This window comes from Passer domesticus, chromosome 5 (genome assembly GCF_036417665.1).
Source record: "Passer domesticus isolate bPasDom1 chromosome 5, bPasDom1.hap1, whole genome shotgun sequence".
NCBI lineage: Eukaryota > Metazoa > Chordata > Aves > Passeriformes > Passeridae > Passer > Passer domesticus.
In genome coordinates, this window is record NC_087478.1 from 34,233,096 (window position 1) to 34,254,208 (window position 21,113).

General features: G+C 36.6%; 1 protein-coding gene across 2 annotated transcripts in view; it reads left to right on the forward strand.

Moving 5' to 3' along the window:
- Window positions 1-21,113, forward strand: part of LGR5 (leucine rich repeat containing G protein-coupled receptor 5) — a 91,557-nt gene that overhangs the window by 31,742 nt on the left and 38,702 nt on the right. For both annotated transcript variants that reach the window (XM_064419504.1, XM_064419503.1), the window contains exons 2-3: window positions 5,319-5,390; window positions 19,890-19,961. In XM_064419504.1, the coding sequence (XP_064275574.1) occupies window positions 5,319-5,390; window positions 19,890-19,961 (144 nt within the window). The remainder of the gene's footprint in view (window positions 1-5,318; window positions 5,391-19,889; window positions 19,962-21,113) is intronic.

Sequence of the window (21,113 nt, forward strand, 5' to 3'; positions counted from 1 at the left end):
TCATGTTGACTTTGAAAGATAATGTAATATAGGAACATTAAAATGAAAAGATGGTCTTTTTCTCTTAGTCTATTGACAGCTTATGCATTGACTTTGGTAAATTGGTGTAAATACCATGACTGGACAGTGTGATCTAATGAAAACAGTGCTGGACAACTCATCATCAGTGTAATTTTCCTCTGTTGTATAAACATCCATTTGACTGTGAACATGTCACTTAGCATTAGGTGTCTTAGTTTCCTTTCTGCAAAATGATGGTACTTATTGTTCTATTTATTTATTAATATTCTCAAATGAAAACACCTATGGCAATTTATTTGTAAGAAACAGGAACTTCTGTTACGGCAGTGTTGGCAAATAGATCTATCTCCTTAATGTAGTTGTAGCATATGAAGACATTTTCCATGAAGGATGAAGCCTTTGCATTAGTAGCTGGCATGCAGTCAATAGCCAAGGTGCTCTTCCATTGTACTGTGGATATTAGCTATATCCTGCACTACTGGAAACAAGAGTGCTGTGTTAAAAGGATAGGCAGAGCAAGGGAAGAGTGGAAGCAGGATTCACCTGTTTTCATTATTTTGTGTTACTACATGTAAGCTAGTGTCAAATTTTGCTCTAAATGAATTAAGGAAATTGTCTTAGTTTAGAAACCGTTCTCAGCTGGTAACAACTAAGGGACTGCATTCAGCCTATTGACAACATTTTATGAGAGTGCTTTATCTTTCAAAAACTTCCATAAAAAGAATTGTTAATACATCTTGGATAAGGCAAGCTTAGAAGAATCAAAATTAATAATAATACTTTATAATTTTTTAATCAATTAGGTTGCAACTGTTTAAATAAATTGGCTACAAAATTAATTGTCTTTAATATTGGATTATTATATTAGACCCGGAATGGATAGACCAGTTTGTACCATTCAGTATAATAGACATTTAGCCTAGTAGAAGTTTAGTATGTATCCCTAGGCATACTTTTGTTCTCCTTTAAAAGACATAAATATAATGTGAAAAACCAATCTTCCATGATGAATAGTCACTGAAACATCTCTTGTGATAACAGTTAATAAAAGCTTAGTAATGTGGCCTGCAGACTCATCTATTATATGTTAAGAACTAATTCACTTAACTTGTTTTACTGGCTTTCTGGAATTCATTGTGAACTACTCACTTTTAAGATGGTAACTGGATGTTTTCTCAGTGTGTTTGTTCATGGACAATAAAACTGGAGGGAACAAAGACCTGTCGTATTTGCCTTCTTGGATGCTGTTTTGCAAATGCTCAGAATTTACTCATCCACTCACCCAGAAAAAAAAACAGGTAGATGCATGGTGCAGTTTTCAATATTTTCTAGTCTTCAAAGATTTAATCAGAGCTAGGATTCCTTTAACAAGTCACCAGAGACACTGCACAGCGATTGATTGGTACAGAGTCTAAATAAGATATCATTATAGTGAGCCGTGTTGCCAAAGCAGTCACTAAAGCAAAGCTCCTTATCTTTTGAAAATATGACAGTTTCATTTGCTGGTATGTTGCTTTTATAGTCAGCAGCTGGAACAGGCTGCAGGAATGCTGATGGGAGAAGGGACAATGCATTTATCTCACTGTTCAAAATAGCACATTACCTTTTCAGTACGATATGGGAGCTCATGGTGGTTTTCACCAAGGTGGGGCTATGGCTGTCTCTATTCAGAGCATTTGTAAATTTAGGATATACTCTTATCATATTGCTCCTACTGTCATCAGTGGGATTTCTGTGTGCTGTGATGCCACGAGATGGGTGTAGTTCTGTTACACTGAGTTATTTAAAGGCTTTCAGAATTCAAATACTTCTACGTTTTTCATCACTGTAGTTTGTAAGAGTCTACCAAAATTTGATACAAAATCAGAACCATTCCACCGAGGACAAGTAAAGTTCCTGTACCTTGATTTTTATATTTTTAAGCATTACATTGCAAATACTGATGTGCAAGCCAGCTTTCATGCCCTTCTCTTTCCTAGAGAGAGAAAATTGCTAAATTTTGCAGGCCAGCACTGAAAGGAGAAATCAGAAACTCATTTGAAGGAAAGAAACCATCGTATGTGCAGGACATAAGACATATCCTCTTCAATTGTTATTGGTTTTCATAGTAATTATATGTAATCCTAGAGTTTACCACCTAGCTGTTTCTGGCTGCTAGCTCTGCTTGATCTAGCTATAAATCTCATCCTAACCATGTCTTCTTGGCAGGTCCAAAATGCTAACAAACCAAAATGCTGAGAACCTCCTTTATTTGTCTCTAGAGCACTGTGAGGAATTTCTGTTCAGAAGCCCAAATTTTGCAGTATTGTTCACAGGAGACCCAGTGACTGATTGCATTGCATTAACTCTTTTTGTTTGTCTCTGAACTTCTCTGAACATCCCCCCAGAAGTAACTTTGTGCCATGACACTTCTCTCCCTTAGTCATTCCAGTGAACAAAAATTTGATTAAATGCATTCATGGTGATTCTGAAACAAAAGAATATTCTGAATCAAAAACTGTGAGCACAGACAAACTACTGCTTTGGCAGTGTAAGGGATGTGTGATTGTTTTAGGGAGAAATAATGTCACCTATTTAGCCAACTGGTACAGCTGGAAGAAGTAGAGAGCTTTGATTTCTTTGCCTGAAAGTTTCTCAGTTTTTCCAACTGTGTCAGCTAGCCTCATCAAATACATTACCTCTCCCTACCATAGTCAGCCTTATATTCTTAAACCATTACAGCTACAAGAATAACACATTGATAACGTAGGCTGTAATGTCCTGTGTATTAGTTACTGGTATCTTAAAAGCTACTTTAAAAAGAGATTACTGAGCAAGCTTGGGGAATAATTCCTGTTACCTCCACCATCCCTGGAAATATTTAAAAGATACATGGATGTGGCGCTTAGGGACATGGTTTAGTGATGGTTTAGTGACATGGCAGTGCTGGGTTGGAGATTGGACTGGATGACCTGAAGGGTCTTTTCCAACCCAAACAATTCCATGATTCCGTGAAATATGCATAGGTAATGTTTAGTAGTTCTGTTGCACAAAAACACCTTTGTATGTTTTGTTCCAAGAAAAGAATCATGTGGGGAAAAAAAATAACCAATCTAACAGAAGGAAATTATTTAACTGGTAGGTTTAAAAAGAGTTAGAAATTGCTGCAGTGTACACTGGGATAAAGGAGAGGTTCTCCTCTGTCACATACTTTACCACACGAGTGGAGTCTGAAAAGGAGAACAGGACGTAGCAGTTCACTGTTGGCAAATCTACCTCTGGGGTCTAAAGATTTTATTAAGGAAAATGCACTTATTGTTGATTTTCTCCTTGGTCATCAAAGCACATAATGAAAGCCACCTTCTCTTGTTCTAATCCTCTTAAGATATCAGGCTCTGGGTAGACTGCTTCTGACTGGTTCATGGGGTCCTCTGGGTGATACAAGCACACAAGTATTGCTTGCCAGTAATTGATGTTAATACGCTAGAAAAGCAGACTTCAGGTTTGTCTCATCAGCCAGAGCACTGCTAAATGCTGGGTTTCTAGAATGCCCTAAATACATGTGTGTCTGAAGACGAATCATTCCCATCTTCTACCAGGGCTGGCTTTTTAAGTCTAAAATGTGATTTGGCATGTTTTCAAAAACCCATTAAGACATGTGTTGAAAATATTATAATCAAAATGATCTTGTTAAAATATTGGGTTTATCTTAATATTCAGTAGTATATAATTCACTACCTGGATGAGTTTTTCTTTTGCCAAATAAATCCATGTTTTTGTTCCTTTGCCAGAATAAATCCTTTGAGCCTTTATCAAAGTGAAAGGGCAATAACCTGCTACACAGTTATGAAAGAATTAGGTGATAAAGTGTTACAATAAAAAATGAATTTAATAAGTACACATTTCTCAAATTATACTTAGATTTTGAAGTAAATGCAGAAACCTTACTCAATATTGATTTGATAATTGCTGTAAAGTATTAACACATTTCCTTTATTTTAAAATCTCTATGTGAAGTATGTTTTTAAATTATACATTTTAAAATTCACCAAAAGATCAAACATCTAAATTAACTATGCTGACTAAAAGCATATATTCTGTAATGTGAAACAGACTGTGAGTAATAAGAACTAGATGGAGTAGGAATAGGATGCCTACCCACCAAAGTACAGATAACTTATTTACCTTGTAAGCGCTCAACAGCTGGAAGAAATAAAGTTATCTAAATAGTACCCAAAGTAGCTGGAAACTATAAGCACTGCTACAAATGCATAGATATGTTTAAATTGTGGGGAGTTTTAAATTACTGTATAATGCTTGCATAAAATGTGCAGGTCACTCCTAATTTTATTTGAAGAATCTACAGAAATTTTGACACTGTTGTGTAAGTCGTATCTTCCACACAGAATTTTGTCATGCAATTTGTTTGCATTGGCCCTCAATGAAAAGCAATTACAATGATACTGTAGGGCATGGGGAAGACAGTGGAAAACAATGAAAAGACAAGTTAAGAATAAAAGGGTATTATATGAAATTTAGTCTAAAACATAACTTGAATGAGCTCTGACAGAGCTGATATTGCTGGTAGTTTCCTGTACCAGGAACTACCATGGAACCCCACCAGGAAGTGTGTTACAGAGCAGGATCACATTACACCCTTGTTTTATGGTTCATTTCACTTATTTAATGCAATTTGAGTACCTGTAACAAAAGAGCACTCAAAAAGGGAATGTTTATTATTTGAAAATATGTCATTTCTATAAGTCAAGTTGGGTTTTGGGGACACCTGATGTGCCTGTGTGAGGCAAGGCAGATCAGTATGACCGTGCAACAGGCTGTATGGCAAAAGCAAAGCATTTCCATATTCATGAAATTTTAAGGATGATGCAGAGACTTTGTATTGGTTTGCTTTTGCCTGTCTACTTTAGTAAACCAAGTGTACTACAGTGCTACAGCAACAACAAAAATTATAGTAATTTTCCTTTACTACTCCAAGTACATTTCAATACAGTATAGTGGTTTATTAAAATTATGTCAACTAAAAGTGTTATTTAGTGTTCTAGCTGATTTATAGAGCGTGATAAAACATTCCAAAATCTCTGGAAATGAGGAACATGCTACAGCCTGTATTGGTTTGACAAAGCTGTGTTCGTATGAAAAAGGAATGTTTAATGTACTAAGTAGATAATGATTCATCATCCAATTCTGGCAGAGGAACTAATTTTTATTAATGCAGTACTTAAAAATGTGTGGAATGAACAGCTGGATGCCACAGTTGTGGCATGCCATATTAAGTCTCTGTCTGTTTTCCCCTACAGTGATCTCAGTATGAACAACATTACTAAGCTGCCCTCAAACCCTGTGCACAATCTCCGCTTCCTGGAAGAGCTGTAAGTATCATTGTATCCTTGATGGGCCTAGTCAGCACTAGACACATTCCTGTGTTTGTCTCTCATGCTTACTGTGGGAACCAGATAAAACAGGAAAGCTGTCAGCCTGACACTTTTGGCACATGCGGAAACACTTAGTTGAAAAAAAAACAATTGCTGTGATTCTGGAAATGAACTTATAAAAAAGTTACCATGAGGCTACAACTTCTCTAAGCAGAGACAGAGCCAAACAAATTAAAATTTTTAAACAAGGACTGTTTAAAAGAGCTGGATTGCTTTTTGGAAATAGTTAAGCAGCAGGATATTAAAAGTTTGAATACTGGCTCATGTTTATTAAAATCCCAAGTAAAGCTGTAATCAAAACCAAAACCTACTGCCTTGTTCTGCCAGTGTCAAGGACAATTGAGTCCACATTTCATAGTATAGAGGCTTCTTGTCCTAATCACTTTTAATTACTGTTTCCTTACTCTTAAACTTAGCATCCCTGAAGGCTGACCGTGGAGTGCAGAGTCCTGCAAAAAGCTTAGTTACGCTATCTACTACATTCACCATGGGGAAAAGTGCATTGCAAAAACAAGCACAACATCAAAAGAGGAATGCTGGCTTGAAGTGATTGTGACTAACCAAAAGTGAAAAGTATTGTGCATTCATGAGACCTGGATTTGGCAGTGACTCTAGTTATAATGGCCCAGGCTTAAAAGAAAATTCAGGTTTGTGAGGAGTGGTGGAGACTCTATAACTGATGCACCATAGATCTTGTGAAAAAAAGCTGGCGCCTATACTTGCATGAATACTTCTAAATATTGATTAAAAGCCTTTTATGAAATGTGGCTTTTAAGTTTTTAGAACTGAAAATCTGCTTTTTTTTTGGCACGCTTAGCTGCTAACATGCCATAAAATCCATGTAAGATGTGTACAAATTCATGGTGCTACCCTTCTTGCAAAGATATGGTCTGTTTTAAGCTATGAAATGTGTACAGTCCTCTGAAATTTAGGTAGGTATTGCGTTGACAACTTTCAGTGTCCTTTCTAACTCTCAATTGAATTTTGCCACCTGGTCTTTCTAGCCAACATCTACAAAAAAAAAAAAACACCAAACCCACCCCCCCCAAAAAAAAAAACAAACATAAAAACAACAACCAACCAAACCACACCAAACCAAGCCAAAAAAATTGAAGCCATTTTGTATGCTAACTTCAGACAATACCGTATTTGCAAGCAAGTTTCCCTTTCTTGTCTTATTTTTATTACTCTCAGCACTTCTATTTGGAAAGCTTTATTTAATTTTATTCTGTCTCTCTTCCTTTACTTACTCCTTTTCTTTGGTTATCAATATCTGTCTTGCCATTATTGCAACTTTCAAATAATGCAACAAACAGGAACATAACACAGAGGGATGTCACACACCAAGTGTTACCAATACTAAGTGCATATGGAGTGAATCATGCCTCAAAGCCCCTGCTTGTGGAGTTCTTCATCATGTTCATGTTTGCATGTCCAATCTCCTGTCAGTTGTAATAACACTACTAAAACCTGCCAACCCAATTGCTTTCTGGACATTAAAGGAAAGAATTGAAACAAAAGTTTGGGCTTTTCCTGGAAGGAAATTCTAATACAACCAAGTTAGCTTCAGTCTTTCATTTTATTATTAGATCACAGAATCACAGTCAGTGGGGTTGGAAAAGACCTTTGAGATCATCAAGTCCAACCTATGACCTAACACCACCTTATCAACTAAACCATGGCACTGAGTGCCCCATGCATTCTTTTCTTAAACACCTCCAGAGACGGTGACTCCACCTCCCTGGGCAGCTGAATGGCCCAAATTGTACGACTTAAGTCACTGCCTTGGAAACTGTTCTGTGGTGTATATCATCTTCCTGATCAAGACCTTTGAAGTGTTCTTGCCTTCTTGTTGTGCTGGGCCTACCTTTTTCACTGGAAATATTTAACCTTTACTCTTACAAGCCTCTACTCCAAATTAAGTAATTCCAGTCTTTCTTTGCTGGTAGTACCAGCAAGGTATTTTTTTAGTATGTTTTGTTCTACATATACATAATCAACTCCTCCATTTGTTTCACACCATCCAATCACTTCTATTTCTCATTAGATTAGTGCAGTTTCATGAAATCCTTCTAGTTTGTATTAACTTTTAAAATAAGCTTGAAAAACGGAAGCCTTTAAAAATGTGAGGCCACTGATGTGAGGCATCTTCTCATTGTGCTGAGAGATTGTTTGGTATGAAGAGGCAGCCAAGGCAATTCAGCCTAGTATTATATAGAAAATGTATAGACAATGGAAAGGGAATTTTTGATATAATTCAGTTTTGAAATGGGGGAGAACAGCCATTGTAGTTCTCATGCTCCCCTATATCAATTTTTGAGCAGTGATTATAATATGAATTTTTTTTTTCCCATCCACATGATTTTTTTCTAGTTTACTTGAGAAATCTGTGTTCTGTTTGTGTGGCTCAGTTAAAAGGCACTCTGAAAAAACATAACTTAGCCCATAATTCAGACATTGTTGAAGTAAGATTTTATAAGATCTTTACTAAAGCAATGTTTCGTAAAATTAAAATCCATCTTAGAAATGTCTATCTGATCTTTGAAGTACACAACAGCAAGAGCTTGAAATGCAGGTTTTAGAGTTTTTCTTGTGCTGAAAAATGTATTACTAATGCCTTTATTAGATTTCTGGTTCCAACATCTGATGAAAGCTCATGATTGAACCACTGAATTTTAGCTTAGATGTTACATCCTCACTGCCTGGTTTGGCATTACTATTAAGTGATTATCCTGAAAGAACTGAGGTTTTGTTAAAGCAGTTAAACTAATTGTTTTGATTCCAAAGCAGTGCATATAAGACAGGTCTGTTTAGCCTGTTCTGACCTTCCAAGCTGAATCTAATCCACTTTTACAGCCAAGGTTAGACACCTCTACATGCAGCATTCTTGCAAACCTGATGATCATTACTGGTACTTGTTCTTAACCAAAGACTGCAATCACTGAAGTAAAACATATTGAAAGTGTTTTTCAGGTGCATGTTCCTCTGAAAATTTTGGAAAACATTGAAGTGCTTAGACTTTCTAACTCTCAAAATAATGAATTCTGAGCAAAATCTTCTATTTGTGAAAATGATGGGCCTTTCAGATTTAATTTTCTCTTAAAGCATGTATGACAGAACTCCCACCAAGAAAGAAGTATATTTCAGCTGCTTGATTATCAGCAAGTTGCTCTGCATGAACTTGTACAACACTATTAAGTCAAATTCTTCATTATAAATTCAAAATAACTGCAGATATTTATCAGTCTGACCGAATCCAAGACTCACTCTCATGTGGATTATTTCTAGAACATATGTCATTAAACAGGATGTGTAGAATGCCTGTTCTAATAGAGCAGTGAATTAGAGTAATGAATGGAAAAAAGATTTTTTAAAAAATCTAAAGGGTGGGACTCTTAACAGTTTTAGAGGCAACTACATCTGAGTGCAGACCTAATATTTTCTGATTAGTTGCACTTCAAAGCAGTGCCTGAAACTATTTTATTTTAGAAATTAATGTCTCAATGAAATGTGAGGAAGAAAGCCAATAATAATTTAAAACTATTTGAATCAGACCTACCTACAAAATCTCTCCACATAGATATATATCCACATGTAAATATATATGCATAACTATATGCCCAGACACCCACACATGCACACATATAAAGCTTTAATTTTAGTTTTAAACTCAAGAACATTCCACAGATAAGAAAGGTTCAAGTGATATTTAGTAAATTGCTATTTTTCAGCAACTTAAATTGGGTGTTTTAGTAAAAGAGCAACAAAAGGCTGTTGTACTACAGTTATTTTATTACAGAGCAGGATGGTCCCAAATAACCTCTTTTCTGCAAAATCAAACAATGAAGTCACCCCAAATCTACATACAAGCACAATAATGTTTTCTGACATACATGATTACTTTAAAATAATCTTGAAAACAAATAAACATATCTACAAAGTTTTTAGATTGATCTTGGCATTATTATAGTGATTTCTCAGGCACAAGTGCCTTTAAAAGTACAACTTACTCTAATACAGAAGTGCAAAATTGCAAATACAGTACATAAGAGATGTATTATGTGAATCTTACCATGATTTGTGTTGAAATCCCTTTACACTCCAAAAGTGGTCAAGAATCCACTGTATATGTGAAAATAAAGTCCTGAATTACCAGGCATGATCCATTATGAGCTGTTTGTTTTTTATTTTTTGGTTTTTTTTTCTTTTTACTTCTCCCTCCATTTGCTCTTTCTTGCTGCAAAGAGGTTTTCAAAGGTTAATGGGAACTAGGTGTTCTTTTCCCCACTGACTCTGAGTCGTGGGACTGAGATCACTGGTCATGTACATTTTTGAAGACTGGAAGCATTGTCTCTTGGGTCCTGTACTGGTGTCTTTCATTTTGTACTGGTGCAGGCATATTGGGACTAGCACTGAAAACAGATTCTGTACTTTTACCTATAATGTAAGCTGGTAGAAAACATGAAAGTGCTGCAGTCATAGTCCAAGCCCTTTTTCAGATATTGGGGGAATCATGTAATTTACTTCAACAATCTTGGAACGTTAACATTAAATACTAAAATATTTCCTAAAGGTTAATCTGCATACATTTACAAACCCCTAGGGCAAAGGTAAAAATGCTGGCAACTGACATGCAGAACTAAAATAAATACAGAGTATCATCTAGTGGTCTCAAACTATCCACACATTCCAATGTCACTTCAGTACCAGTTTTACATACTTGCACAGCAGTGTTTAGCAGAGCTGGCCCTGGTGAAAATTGGTTTGTGTCACCTCCATCAGCTAAAGTTTCAAGAATTGTCTCTGCTAAATGATTTGTGATCCCCTAGATAATTTTAGAGCCATGCACAATCCAATGCCTAAGTTGTGAATTCAGCTTCTTCATATAAATTGCAAATTTGGTTTCTTCACTTCATGTGTGCATCATGTAGATCAGACTGTGTCACTGTGTTCAATACATGGTGTTTGTCAGTGGGACATACCTGTCACCAGCCCAGCAAATGGCCCATGGCACTGTAAATTCTGTTGCTGCAAGACACATTTTGTTGATACATGGGGACTGTGGTTTCCCAGCTTTGCTTTAATATAGAGCTGCATTCAATGTCCTGACAGAGAGAAGTGCACCAGTTGTCTTGAAATAAGTTGGTAAAAACAGTAAGAAATATTTACCTAGTTAATCAATTGGAAACAATGACAAGTTTTCTACCCTAGTTTTGGCATGCACAGTTTAGGTTTACTAAAAAAGAACAAACCCAAACAGAGAAGATTCTGACTGCATGAGCTAACAACTTGTAACCTTTACATCCCCAAAGCAAGGGCCCTGGTGTTCTGGAGCTCTCACTGCCTTTGATGCCATCCCTTTGATGACACCAAAGCAAGTAGCAACAAAGAACTCGCCCATGTGGATGTGTCAGCCTGACATCCTCCAAACTGCCCTTTTTACCATCTTTTCAAGAATAATAAGATGAGGAACAAGAAAAAAAAAAGAGGGAGAGAGAAAAACAACATAGCAAATGCCTTACTAAATCAGAGCTGCTTGCAGTGCTTATTGTATATCTTGTGCTGACAGATAATTATTCTGGAAATGTTAATGCAAATTGCACAGAGCAACCTTGACACTGAAACTGTTCAGCATCTGTGGGATAAAGAGGAATAAGGGGAGATGGTGAGGTAGGAAAAAGATAAAAGAAAACTGAAAACATTCAGATATGCTTGCAAGCAGAAGCAATAAATGTTCTAGGTTGATATCCAAGAAACCTTGTCAGTGCTGCTGCGTTACTCTTACTGAGTGTCTGTTGAAGTTTGGTTTTGGCTTGTAGCTTATAAATGCTTTCTGGTACTTGTAATTTATTATCCAGCAATATTCATTAGGAGCTAGTTTAGAACATCAAAAAGAGTCATTGGAAGTGCTTTTTGTGTTTTGCGATCAATACAGATAGTGACATTACACTTAATTAAACTAGGGTGAAGCGTGCTATATATCTCTAGATCCTGAGGCAGGATTTTAATTTAAGTCTTACACATTCTGTGTGTGCTGCAGTAGCAAGTATGCAGAAATAATTTCCTTTTTTTTTGTCGGTGGAAGTTCATCCTGTTCGTAGACTGCTTAATTTCAGTGCAGTGACAATTTTTGGTACCTACATGGGTCAATTTTTTTCTCTTGCTTAGGATGATGGGTAAGGAATTCAGACCACATTACATTTATATCTTATAGGTTCTCAAGCACAGTAGAACCAAATTCTTCTCTTTAAGTTGTTTATTCGAATTTCCAAGGAGGAGTAGATGTAATTCCTCCAGTAATTCGTTGCTGTTGCCTCACTGAACCACTCAGGAAACAGCAGCAATCTCCAAACCTGAATCTACACAATTTGTGTTCTTTGCCTATTACACTGAAATGACTAAGCAGCTAACACATTTTTCATTGTTTCAGTTTGATCATACTGCGTGGTGCTGCAGTACACTTCAGGCAGTTCCTGCTATTAATGATTATTATTTCCTGCCTTTTCTGATGATACTGACACTACTGGGATAAAACCAAAACCAGCATCAGAAGTGTAAATGACACTTGGGAGACCCAGCCTAGGAAATATTATGTATATGATCCACCCTTTATTGCTCCATCTTGCTGTAGCATTTAAATACTGAGAAAGAAATTTTAACAGTTTTAAGATAGTTCTGAGTGTTGTGACTTGGTGACAACATTCTTCAAACACAGAAATGCTGCCTCTTAATGATTGTATCCATGGGATCCACATCTGGGAGTCAGTGTGGGGTGTCCTGGCCAGTGCTGGAATCCCTCCTGACAGTGGTCCTTGCTGTGATTGGAAGGCAGTACTTGGATACCTGTTCAGCAGAAGGACCTGCTGTTGTCAGTGCTGGCCGGGGACAGCCTCACAAAGGAGCAGATCAATTGTCTTTAGCACTGATTGGATCACAACCATGCCAGATGCAGAAAGGGTCTGTGCCTTTTTTAAGTGGAGAAAGAAACAGTGTGTTTTGAACCATGTTCTTAACTGACAAAAATCTATGATCTGTTTCATCAAAGCCAGTTCAAGATCAAATGCACACTGATTTCATTCCAACTGCTTTAGGTCTGTTGGAGTTATTCCAGTTTACACCTTATGAGAATTTGGCACATGCATTTTAAAAGGCAATTAGGCCCTAAAGCAAGAGCAGACTGTGTTATATTTGAATTTCCAACTAAATTATAAGTAGCAATAAACACAACATACAGCACAATTATGACTTGCACGCTCTTCTCCCCTTATTTAAAGAAAGGAGAACATCTTTACATGTTATTCTTTGATCTCTCTGAGCATCAGATTTTTTAATAGATCATTTGACTCAGATTTCTTTTTATATTACAGTAATTTTATAGTTTTAATTAACATGACAGATTGAAATATAAAAAGATAATTAAAATACAGACTAACATTTAAATTCCTAGGCTAGCAAAGTAACTCTTAAAAATATTTTGAAATATGTGCTGATATAATCCATGAATTATTAACACTATAATAAATCACCCATTAATTCATACATTTCTATTGCATTGGCCTGAGAATAATCATTAATATGTATAAAATCAAACTCTTATCTCAGAGTTTTAGTTGTCTTTGGTTAAGTGCTATGAATATCCATATTGTCAAAGCTTTTTTGATGTAAGCAGCAGAAACGTTTCATGTTACCTGTTTATCAATGTATATGTAAGCTGAAGAAAATTAGAAATAAAAATATATAAATCATATGACTGGCTATATATTTCTATAAGTGTAGTGAATATATGTGTAGTTATGTGCTTGTGTGCCTTTAACAAAGTTTGATAGGAAACAAAATTGAGGCAAGATTCAAGATTAGTAAATTCTTCCTTGAACAAAGGCAATTTTTTGTACCAGAACAAGTTGTTCTAGAAAAAAAGATTTAGGAATGTATGTTTTCTTGTTATACTTCCATGTTGTTCCTCCCCAAACAGCCATTTCCTCCATTAGAAGTTGTGTTGTAGGTTTAGCATTGATACTAGTGTTATTGGTGCAAGTCCTCAGAGAGAAGGAAATTACTGGCAAACATGATACTGTGGCAGGATGCAAATGAGAGCCCCATTTCTACTTGTGTCAGCACAAATTTCTCCCCAGACTTCAATGAGACTGATATTTCACCATGGATCTTTATCAGGTATTCAGAACAATTATGGCAGCTGGAGGAGGCAGATCAGACTTTTAAGAAAGAAGTTTCAAATTACAAAAGAGAGTTTCTTATCTGTACACAAGGTATAAAAGACACAGTCCATGATTACATTAATTTTAATGGAATTTTCTACCTAGTAGTGTTTTAGCACCAAATTCAGGAAGGTAACACACACAACAGAACAATCCCATCTTTTGGGGTTTTTCACTGTCTCAGGCCTTCTGAAATTTCAATTTACATCCACAAAAAGAAAATTCTTCTATGTGATTTCTTTTCAATTTTCTGTCTGGAGAGGTTGTTAGCTGGAGCATATAATGGAGTAAATGATGAATAGAATATCTGTTTTCCAAGAAAACATATAAAACTGACTGGATTGTGACTCTGTTGATATTAACCTAGTCATATATATAGATATAGGTACAGAAGTAGATCTATGGATATAAACCTGTCCGTGATAACATTGTCTTAACATGTGCAGTCCTTGCTCTCATTCCTTAAATAAAATCAACAAACCAATTAGTGAACAGAAGTAAAATGCAGTCATAGAATACAGAAAGGATTTTAGTTCACAGAATTATTCTTGTAGAAATCTTTCTGTATCTTTGCACAGTTGAAGAATTATTTGAGATTGCATTCACAATTCCATTCTGTATAGGATATTGCACTATGTGGGAAATGATTAAATATAATGCAACTCAAGTGATGCAATGACATATCACCTAATCTGTATTAAAGGGCATGCACTGGCATTAGTCTAGAAACATTGAGTCAGTCTGGTATTCATATCACAGTTTACTGGCAAATACTATGAGTCAAATATATTTATCAGAAATTTGAGTGTAATGAATTTCTACTTAATTGCATCTGTTCTGAAATACAACAGTTTCACTGCATTTTCATTTCATAATAGTGAAGCTTGACTCCTTTTACATTGTTTATTCCCATTATATGTTGAGTCACACTGAGATCCAGTGTCATCTATTCTCCTATGTTTCAACACCTTGCAATATTTAATAAGTAACTTGTCCCAGAAAATTCCATTGTGCTAATCCTGTTAGAACACAGCATGAATATTGATCAATGTAAACATATGCTTTTTCCCAAGGAGACAGTTGCCTCCCTTTCATGTCTTTTCTTTAGTTTTGATACTACTAGATTTGGAAATATGCTCCACAGATTCTTGATCAGCATTTGCTGGACTAGATCTTTCTTAAGCAGGGAAGGAAAGCAGCCACTACCAATATTGTTAATGTCTTCTGCAGACTGAGAAGTATCTGGGTTAGATTTCCCACAGGTTCCTTCTACAGTTAGTGGAAATGTGTTGTCTTTATTAAATGTCACAGTTTTTTATCTGTAGAGAAGACTTTGTAGTGTTTCAAGTTCACCTTCATCCCAGCAGTTATAGAGGAGATGCTTGGTACCAGGTAAAGTTTGTCCTGGTGCAGAAAACATCCACACAGAAAGCTGTTTAGAGTCGGCAAAGAAATGCAAAGATCACTGTTCTCAGTCACAACTCATATTTATTTGCTTCCTTCTGATGAATGAAGTTTTTCTTTTCAGACAATCAAAGGAAACAAGAACAAAGTTTCTGATAATTCCAAAGTTTCTGATAATTTGGAGCTTTAGTTCTCCTGTCTGGGAATATTCTTTTGACTGGATGACCACCATTTCTCAGAACTGTGACACTGCTGGAGAGGTCAGAATATGTCAAAGGGGTCAACAGATGGGGAGCACTCAAAGGAGAACCAGACACTCCTTTTCTTAGATCTGACCATGGGACATGAACATGACCTCCAGCACTACAACTGTTCCAACAGTGAGCACTGAGTGCCAGTGCAGCTCAGTGGCGTTAAAAGATATTTTATAAATTACTGCCATTTAAAAGTGTGGTGGCCACTTGCTTTTCTCTCAGCTCATTTATTTTTCATCCTCTAGAAAGAAACTTGCAGTAATGTAAGAACTATGCCTAAGCCAAAAGTATCCTGACTCCAAGCATAGCAAGTAACAGGTACTGAAGGAGATGTGTGGTGGCTCTTCTCTGTAAACTTTTCCAGCCTCCGTTAATTTTCAAGATTATTCAAAGCAGTGCAAGTAAAACCTAAATCTGAAACTACATAATTCAGAAAACAGGATCCTATTTGATTACTTTTTCATTAAGGAGATGTGATATATTTAAGCCTGGATGTACTTAATGGGATATCTCTAATATGAGAGATTTTTAAACTAATGTCAGATATGCTTAAAATAAAAGAACATTTTAAAATGGATATTCAGAATTGTTCAAACAATAAAAGTCAGACATTGGGTATGTAAGTCTAAAAACAACCCATTTCATTCCTGCTCTCAGAAATTATTAACCAAGTACTCAGCTATAGAAACAGGTACTGTGTCCATTTTCATTTGTTCAGGGAAAATTATATTTACCCATTCAGACTAAAATTACTATCCAAAGTGCATCCAAAATTCAGTAAAATACTATGCAGCTTCCCTGAAGTAATTTAGGTAATGGAAAACAAAATACCTGAAGTTGAGAACAGTGAACCCCGGTAGACACTTGATACATACTACAGTGTCAGCAAAGGGATGAATTTTCCCTTATGCCAAGGCTGAGAATAGAAACATAGTAATAGCAAGAAAATGCTAGAAGGAAGACATTAAAAATTATCAGGAATAAATAAACCAAATTTCCTGATCTTTGAGGCATGCCATAAAGGACTGATATGCTAACTTTTATCCAAGAATACTAAAACAATTAGACAACCATCGAAATGAATAATTTTTGCTGATTTTTTTACCAAATACTTCAGTGCTGGGAAGTTCTAATGGGCTGGGAAGATGCTGCTATTGTGCCAGAAGCGGTTTCATAGCGTGTCATGGAAAGAGATAGTGCTTTTGCTGAGCTTGTTCCAGAGAAAATCATGGAAAGTGCATCATGGAAAAGGGTTTAGCATGGTAAATGAAGGCCAGACAACATTGTTACATCAAAAATAATTGTTGCCAGATGTCTGCCTTTTCTGACACTTTCAGGCTGCTTGGTGAGAGAACTACAAGGACATACATATCCATACTTGGCATTTGTGATACACTTGATGTAGCCCTGTGCTGAAGTACATAGGGTTGTACATGTAGAGCATGATCTGCTGCTGCATCAGCAGAAGAATATCATGTAAAATAGTTCTAAGTACTGTCTGTAAAATTAGTGAGAGCTCTTTTCAAATTGGAATATACCCAAAGCAGAACTTCAAGAATGACCTACGATTAAAAAATTTCATAAGGAGTAAATATGAAGTTGTGCCTACCAAAAAGTTTAGCATGTTATTTCTACATCTATCTTATTGTTTGTACAAGACATTTTTAATAATTAAAAAGTTGTGATCTAAAAGGAAAAGAAGCAAAATTCTTTTAAAGTGTTGGAATGTGAAAAAAACCCAAGTATTAAAAATTACATTTTGGTTTAACAGTTCAGGTAACTACCAGTCAGAGCAGCTCAGGAACACGGCTGTATTTTCAAAAAATGCCAAAAACTAAGGCTTACTGTGGAGAGCCACAAAGATGCTCCAAAGCTGGGAAAAGAGAGTATTTAGCCATTGAAATAATACTTTAAATCTGCCCAGTGTCATTGCCACAGTCCTGCATTTATACCCAGGTGATGCATCCTTGGTAACTGGCACAGCCCTCCTCCAGGAGCTCTTAAATAGGTCTGATTTTCTCAGCTAACCCACTTTGTGAAGAGTATTAAGTCCAAATGGGGTGTTAACATGTAGTGTGTTGTGCAGTTTGCATTGCTTCAATTGTGAGTGAAGAAGGGGTGGAGGCCTGAAGGAGCACACTCTTGGGTCTTCAGACAGGTGGGTTTAGTTCTCTGCTCTCTACTGAGTTTTCTGTATTACACTCAAAGCAGTAACTGAAGTGAAAATCTCAATACCTGCACCTTCTCTTTTTTCCAGTAAGGTTTGCAAACCCATAACTTTCTGGTCCATGCCAAGCTCATGTCCAGAATTGTGTCCAATCATGTCATTAAAACGACAGAGCAAAAAGGTGCTGTAAGGGATGAAGTACTCTTTAGGTTTTCTTTTAAACAACCATATCACAAAAACTGAAATCAGAATTAGACAGGTTTCAGCCTCTACTGGTTAGTGATCCACAAAAGGCATTTATTTCCAGGAGCACAATCTGTTGTGCCTAACCTAGTACATGCCTACTTGATCCAAGAACAACCCAAAAGTCTTTGCCTTTTGTGTTCAGAATGAAAGCTGAAGCTTGCAGGAGACCCTCACACAGATGTGAGAAAAAAAGCCCTCACATCTGAGCCTGTGAGTGCCTCATCTTGGAGCAGGAGCAAACCAGGTTTGGTTTGCACATCTGCCTGCAGGAATTCAGCTGCATGTGCCCAGTTCTCACATGTCTGGAGATCAGACCCCACTACACTCTGCAGTGAGAGACAAGCCCAGCAGCTCTGCCTGGTGCTCATTGTCTTTGCAGAGCACAATTACTGTTGTGTAACAGAGTGAGCTAGCTCAACATTACAGGTTACATAGTTCAGCAGGTATATCTGTATACAAAAGAATCTTTTCCACCAACTGAAAATTCCTGAGAAGTCTCTGGAGCTATGATCTAGATGTTTTATTTTTCTTTTCTTTTTCTTTTTTTTTGTTTCCTTTTTTTTTCAACATATAGCCAAATGTATCTTTTTATTTTCTGTATGAAAGCAATGGCTAAAAAGAAGGTGTGCACAGGACCCTGTAGTTAGCTCAGAGAAAACTCAACCCCAAAAGAAGGCAGCATTTAAGGGCCAGTCAGTGCTGGATCTTTGGGACTACAGTCAAAAGTACTTGGCCTTTTCCATGAACAGTATTGACAAATCTGGTGCCTATTTCAGCACTGTAGGCTCCTCCCTGGCAGTTTGGTACCTAAGGAACTTCCTGGAACTAGTCCTGTGTTCTTTCCTAAGGGGCCAGAGGCTGAATGAGATGTCAGCTCTGGTATCACATCAGCTGGGCTCTGCAATCCTGGTGTGCAATATCTTGGCTGATGAGGTGTACAATTCCACTTGGCTTAACTTGTTCTGCAAAGGGGGTTACATCATATCAGTTTGTGTGTTTTGTCAGCCAGGACTGTACACTGGGGCCCTACTGACTCAAAGTAGCTTTCCTAGGAAGTTGTCCTTTACCAGTGAGATTTCCAGGTAGGGCACAGGTGTCGCAGCAAATTCAGGCTGGATTGTGATATCAGAAGACTGAATGCAAGATCATAGAATGAGTTGGGTTGGAAGGGGCCTTAGAGACCATCTAATTCCAACCCCCTGCCACGAGCAGAGATACCTTTCACTATACTATGTTGCTCAAAGCCCCATCCAGCCTGGTTTTGAGTAATTTCCAGGATCCTCTGGAGTTGCACTGATGGGGAACATGGAAATGCCATTATTTCATATCAAATAGAATGTCTCTTATCTTAGACACAAACCTTACAGAATGATGCTGTCTTGTTGTTGTTGGTTTTGTTGGGTTTTTTTTGTCAGAGTAACGTGCTTTACAGTTATTTGCTGTACTTACCTAGGTCTGTAAAATACCTTCAGGCAATCTGAGAGCAAGGTGCAGTAGAAATAGGGGGAAAAAAAGCCCTATAAATTTTAACAAATACACTTTTTGCCAACCCATTACACATCTGCTTGCAGGGAAAACTTTTATTCCACCAGTACTGAAGCTTTACATGTAGTTGTTTCAGAATGAGCTCTAATAATTGCTATGTGGATATATTTTTATAAATGTGCAAATGAGTGAAATGTTCACAGAAATCATATGTGCACAACTCCAAGAGTTCATGCCGGTAAATCCTATGATGCTAATGGTAGTCACTATGTCTGTGCCACTATTTTAGTTGCTGGGATTGTTCTAAACCCTGAAAAGAATATGATTAATTCCATGTACATTCTAAACCGTAAACCCAATTTGCAATGAAATTGAATGTTTTTCTCTGCAGTCCAGCTCTCAGTGAATCAACAGTGCAGTTACAGATTTCTCTTTTGTTGTTGTCTTTTTGGGGGTTGTTTTGTTCTGGTTTGTTTTTGTTTTGTTGTTTTTGGGGGGTTTTTTTGTTGGTTTTTTTAAGTGTATTAATGACAAAACTAGGCTCTTAAACTACTGCCTCTGGCATCAGCCACTCAAACATAGCTGTGTTGCACTTTTTAGCAACCAAATTAATTCCACATGAAGAGAAAAGCGATTCACTCTTTTCCTTTTTCAAACTTTGCAGACGTCTTGCAGGAAATGGCTTGACATACATTCCTAAGGGAGCGTTTGCTGGCCTTTTCAGTCTTAAAGTGCTGTAAGTAAACTGTGTGTTGTTTGATATATTTCTGATTTCCTAAATGCTCTAGGGAACTAATTAACCAGTGAAGTTTTGATCAAGTAAATTACATATTTTGATCAGCTCATTTTGAACAAGTCAATTGAAGATACATATGAACATCATTAAATTTTTGTTTTTTCACATAGAAAGTATCCTAAACAAAAGTTGGAAAACATTAATAGCCTTCTAAAAACAACTTGCTCATCAAGTAGATGTCTCTGTACAATATCAAAGGTAAAAATATATTCAGTTAATAGTTTCTGTAATTATCTCAAAAGTCCTGATTCCAGCTGAAATTTTCATGATCACACAAAACTGGGGGTTTCCTTTTCTTGAGAGACATGGGGAAAAAGACATTATTGTATACAACACAATGTAATTTAAAACACAGTTGACATTTCATATATTGTTTTTTGCAACGTAATGACTGTTAGATGAATTATTAAAAATATTACAAAATTGTATCATTTGGAGTAATAAGACAGTACATATACTTACTAGCAGGCTACATCTCACCGTGTTTACACTAGAGGGGATCTTTGCCCATGTAAAGTTCACAGAAACTGTATTATTAGCAAGAGCACCGGCCTCCCAGGCGGTGTCAAGCCAGGCCTGGTGCTACTGTACAAATCTCTACTGAAAAAACACTTAGCAGGAAAAGAAGTATGAAGAGATTCCCACTTCATCTACTTCTAAATTGGCAAGCTCTAGCTCTTACTGGCCCAAGCAGATTTAAGCCTGCCAGAAATTATTTAATTTACAATGTCCCATTGAATATGCCTCCTTTTGAAGCCAGCATGTGCTACTTCAGATTTATCCACATAGAATATTTATATATGTAGGAGTTGGTCCAAACAAGGGTGTTAGGTAGTATGAATGAAACAGTATTCAAAAGGAGGAAAATATTCTTTAGGAGTGGAAAGTGATTTTTCAATCTTTGCAAGGTAAATGATGTGATAGTTGAGAAAAACGATTTGTCAAGTCATTGCTAACAACCTTTATTTTGAGAACATTTATTTCACTGAAAAAATAGCAGTTTATTTATAGAGATAAAATTTTATTCAAACTAAATCATAAATGTCTCACACGATTAAGAGTTGATTTGCCATTGTTGCATTTTCCTGAGTA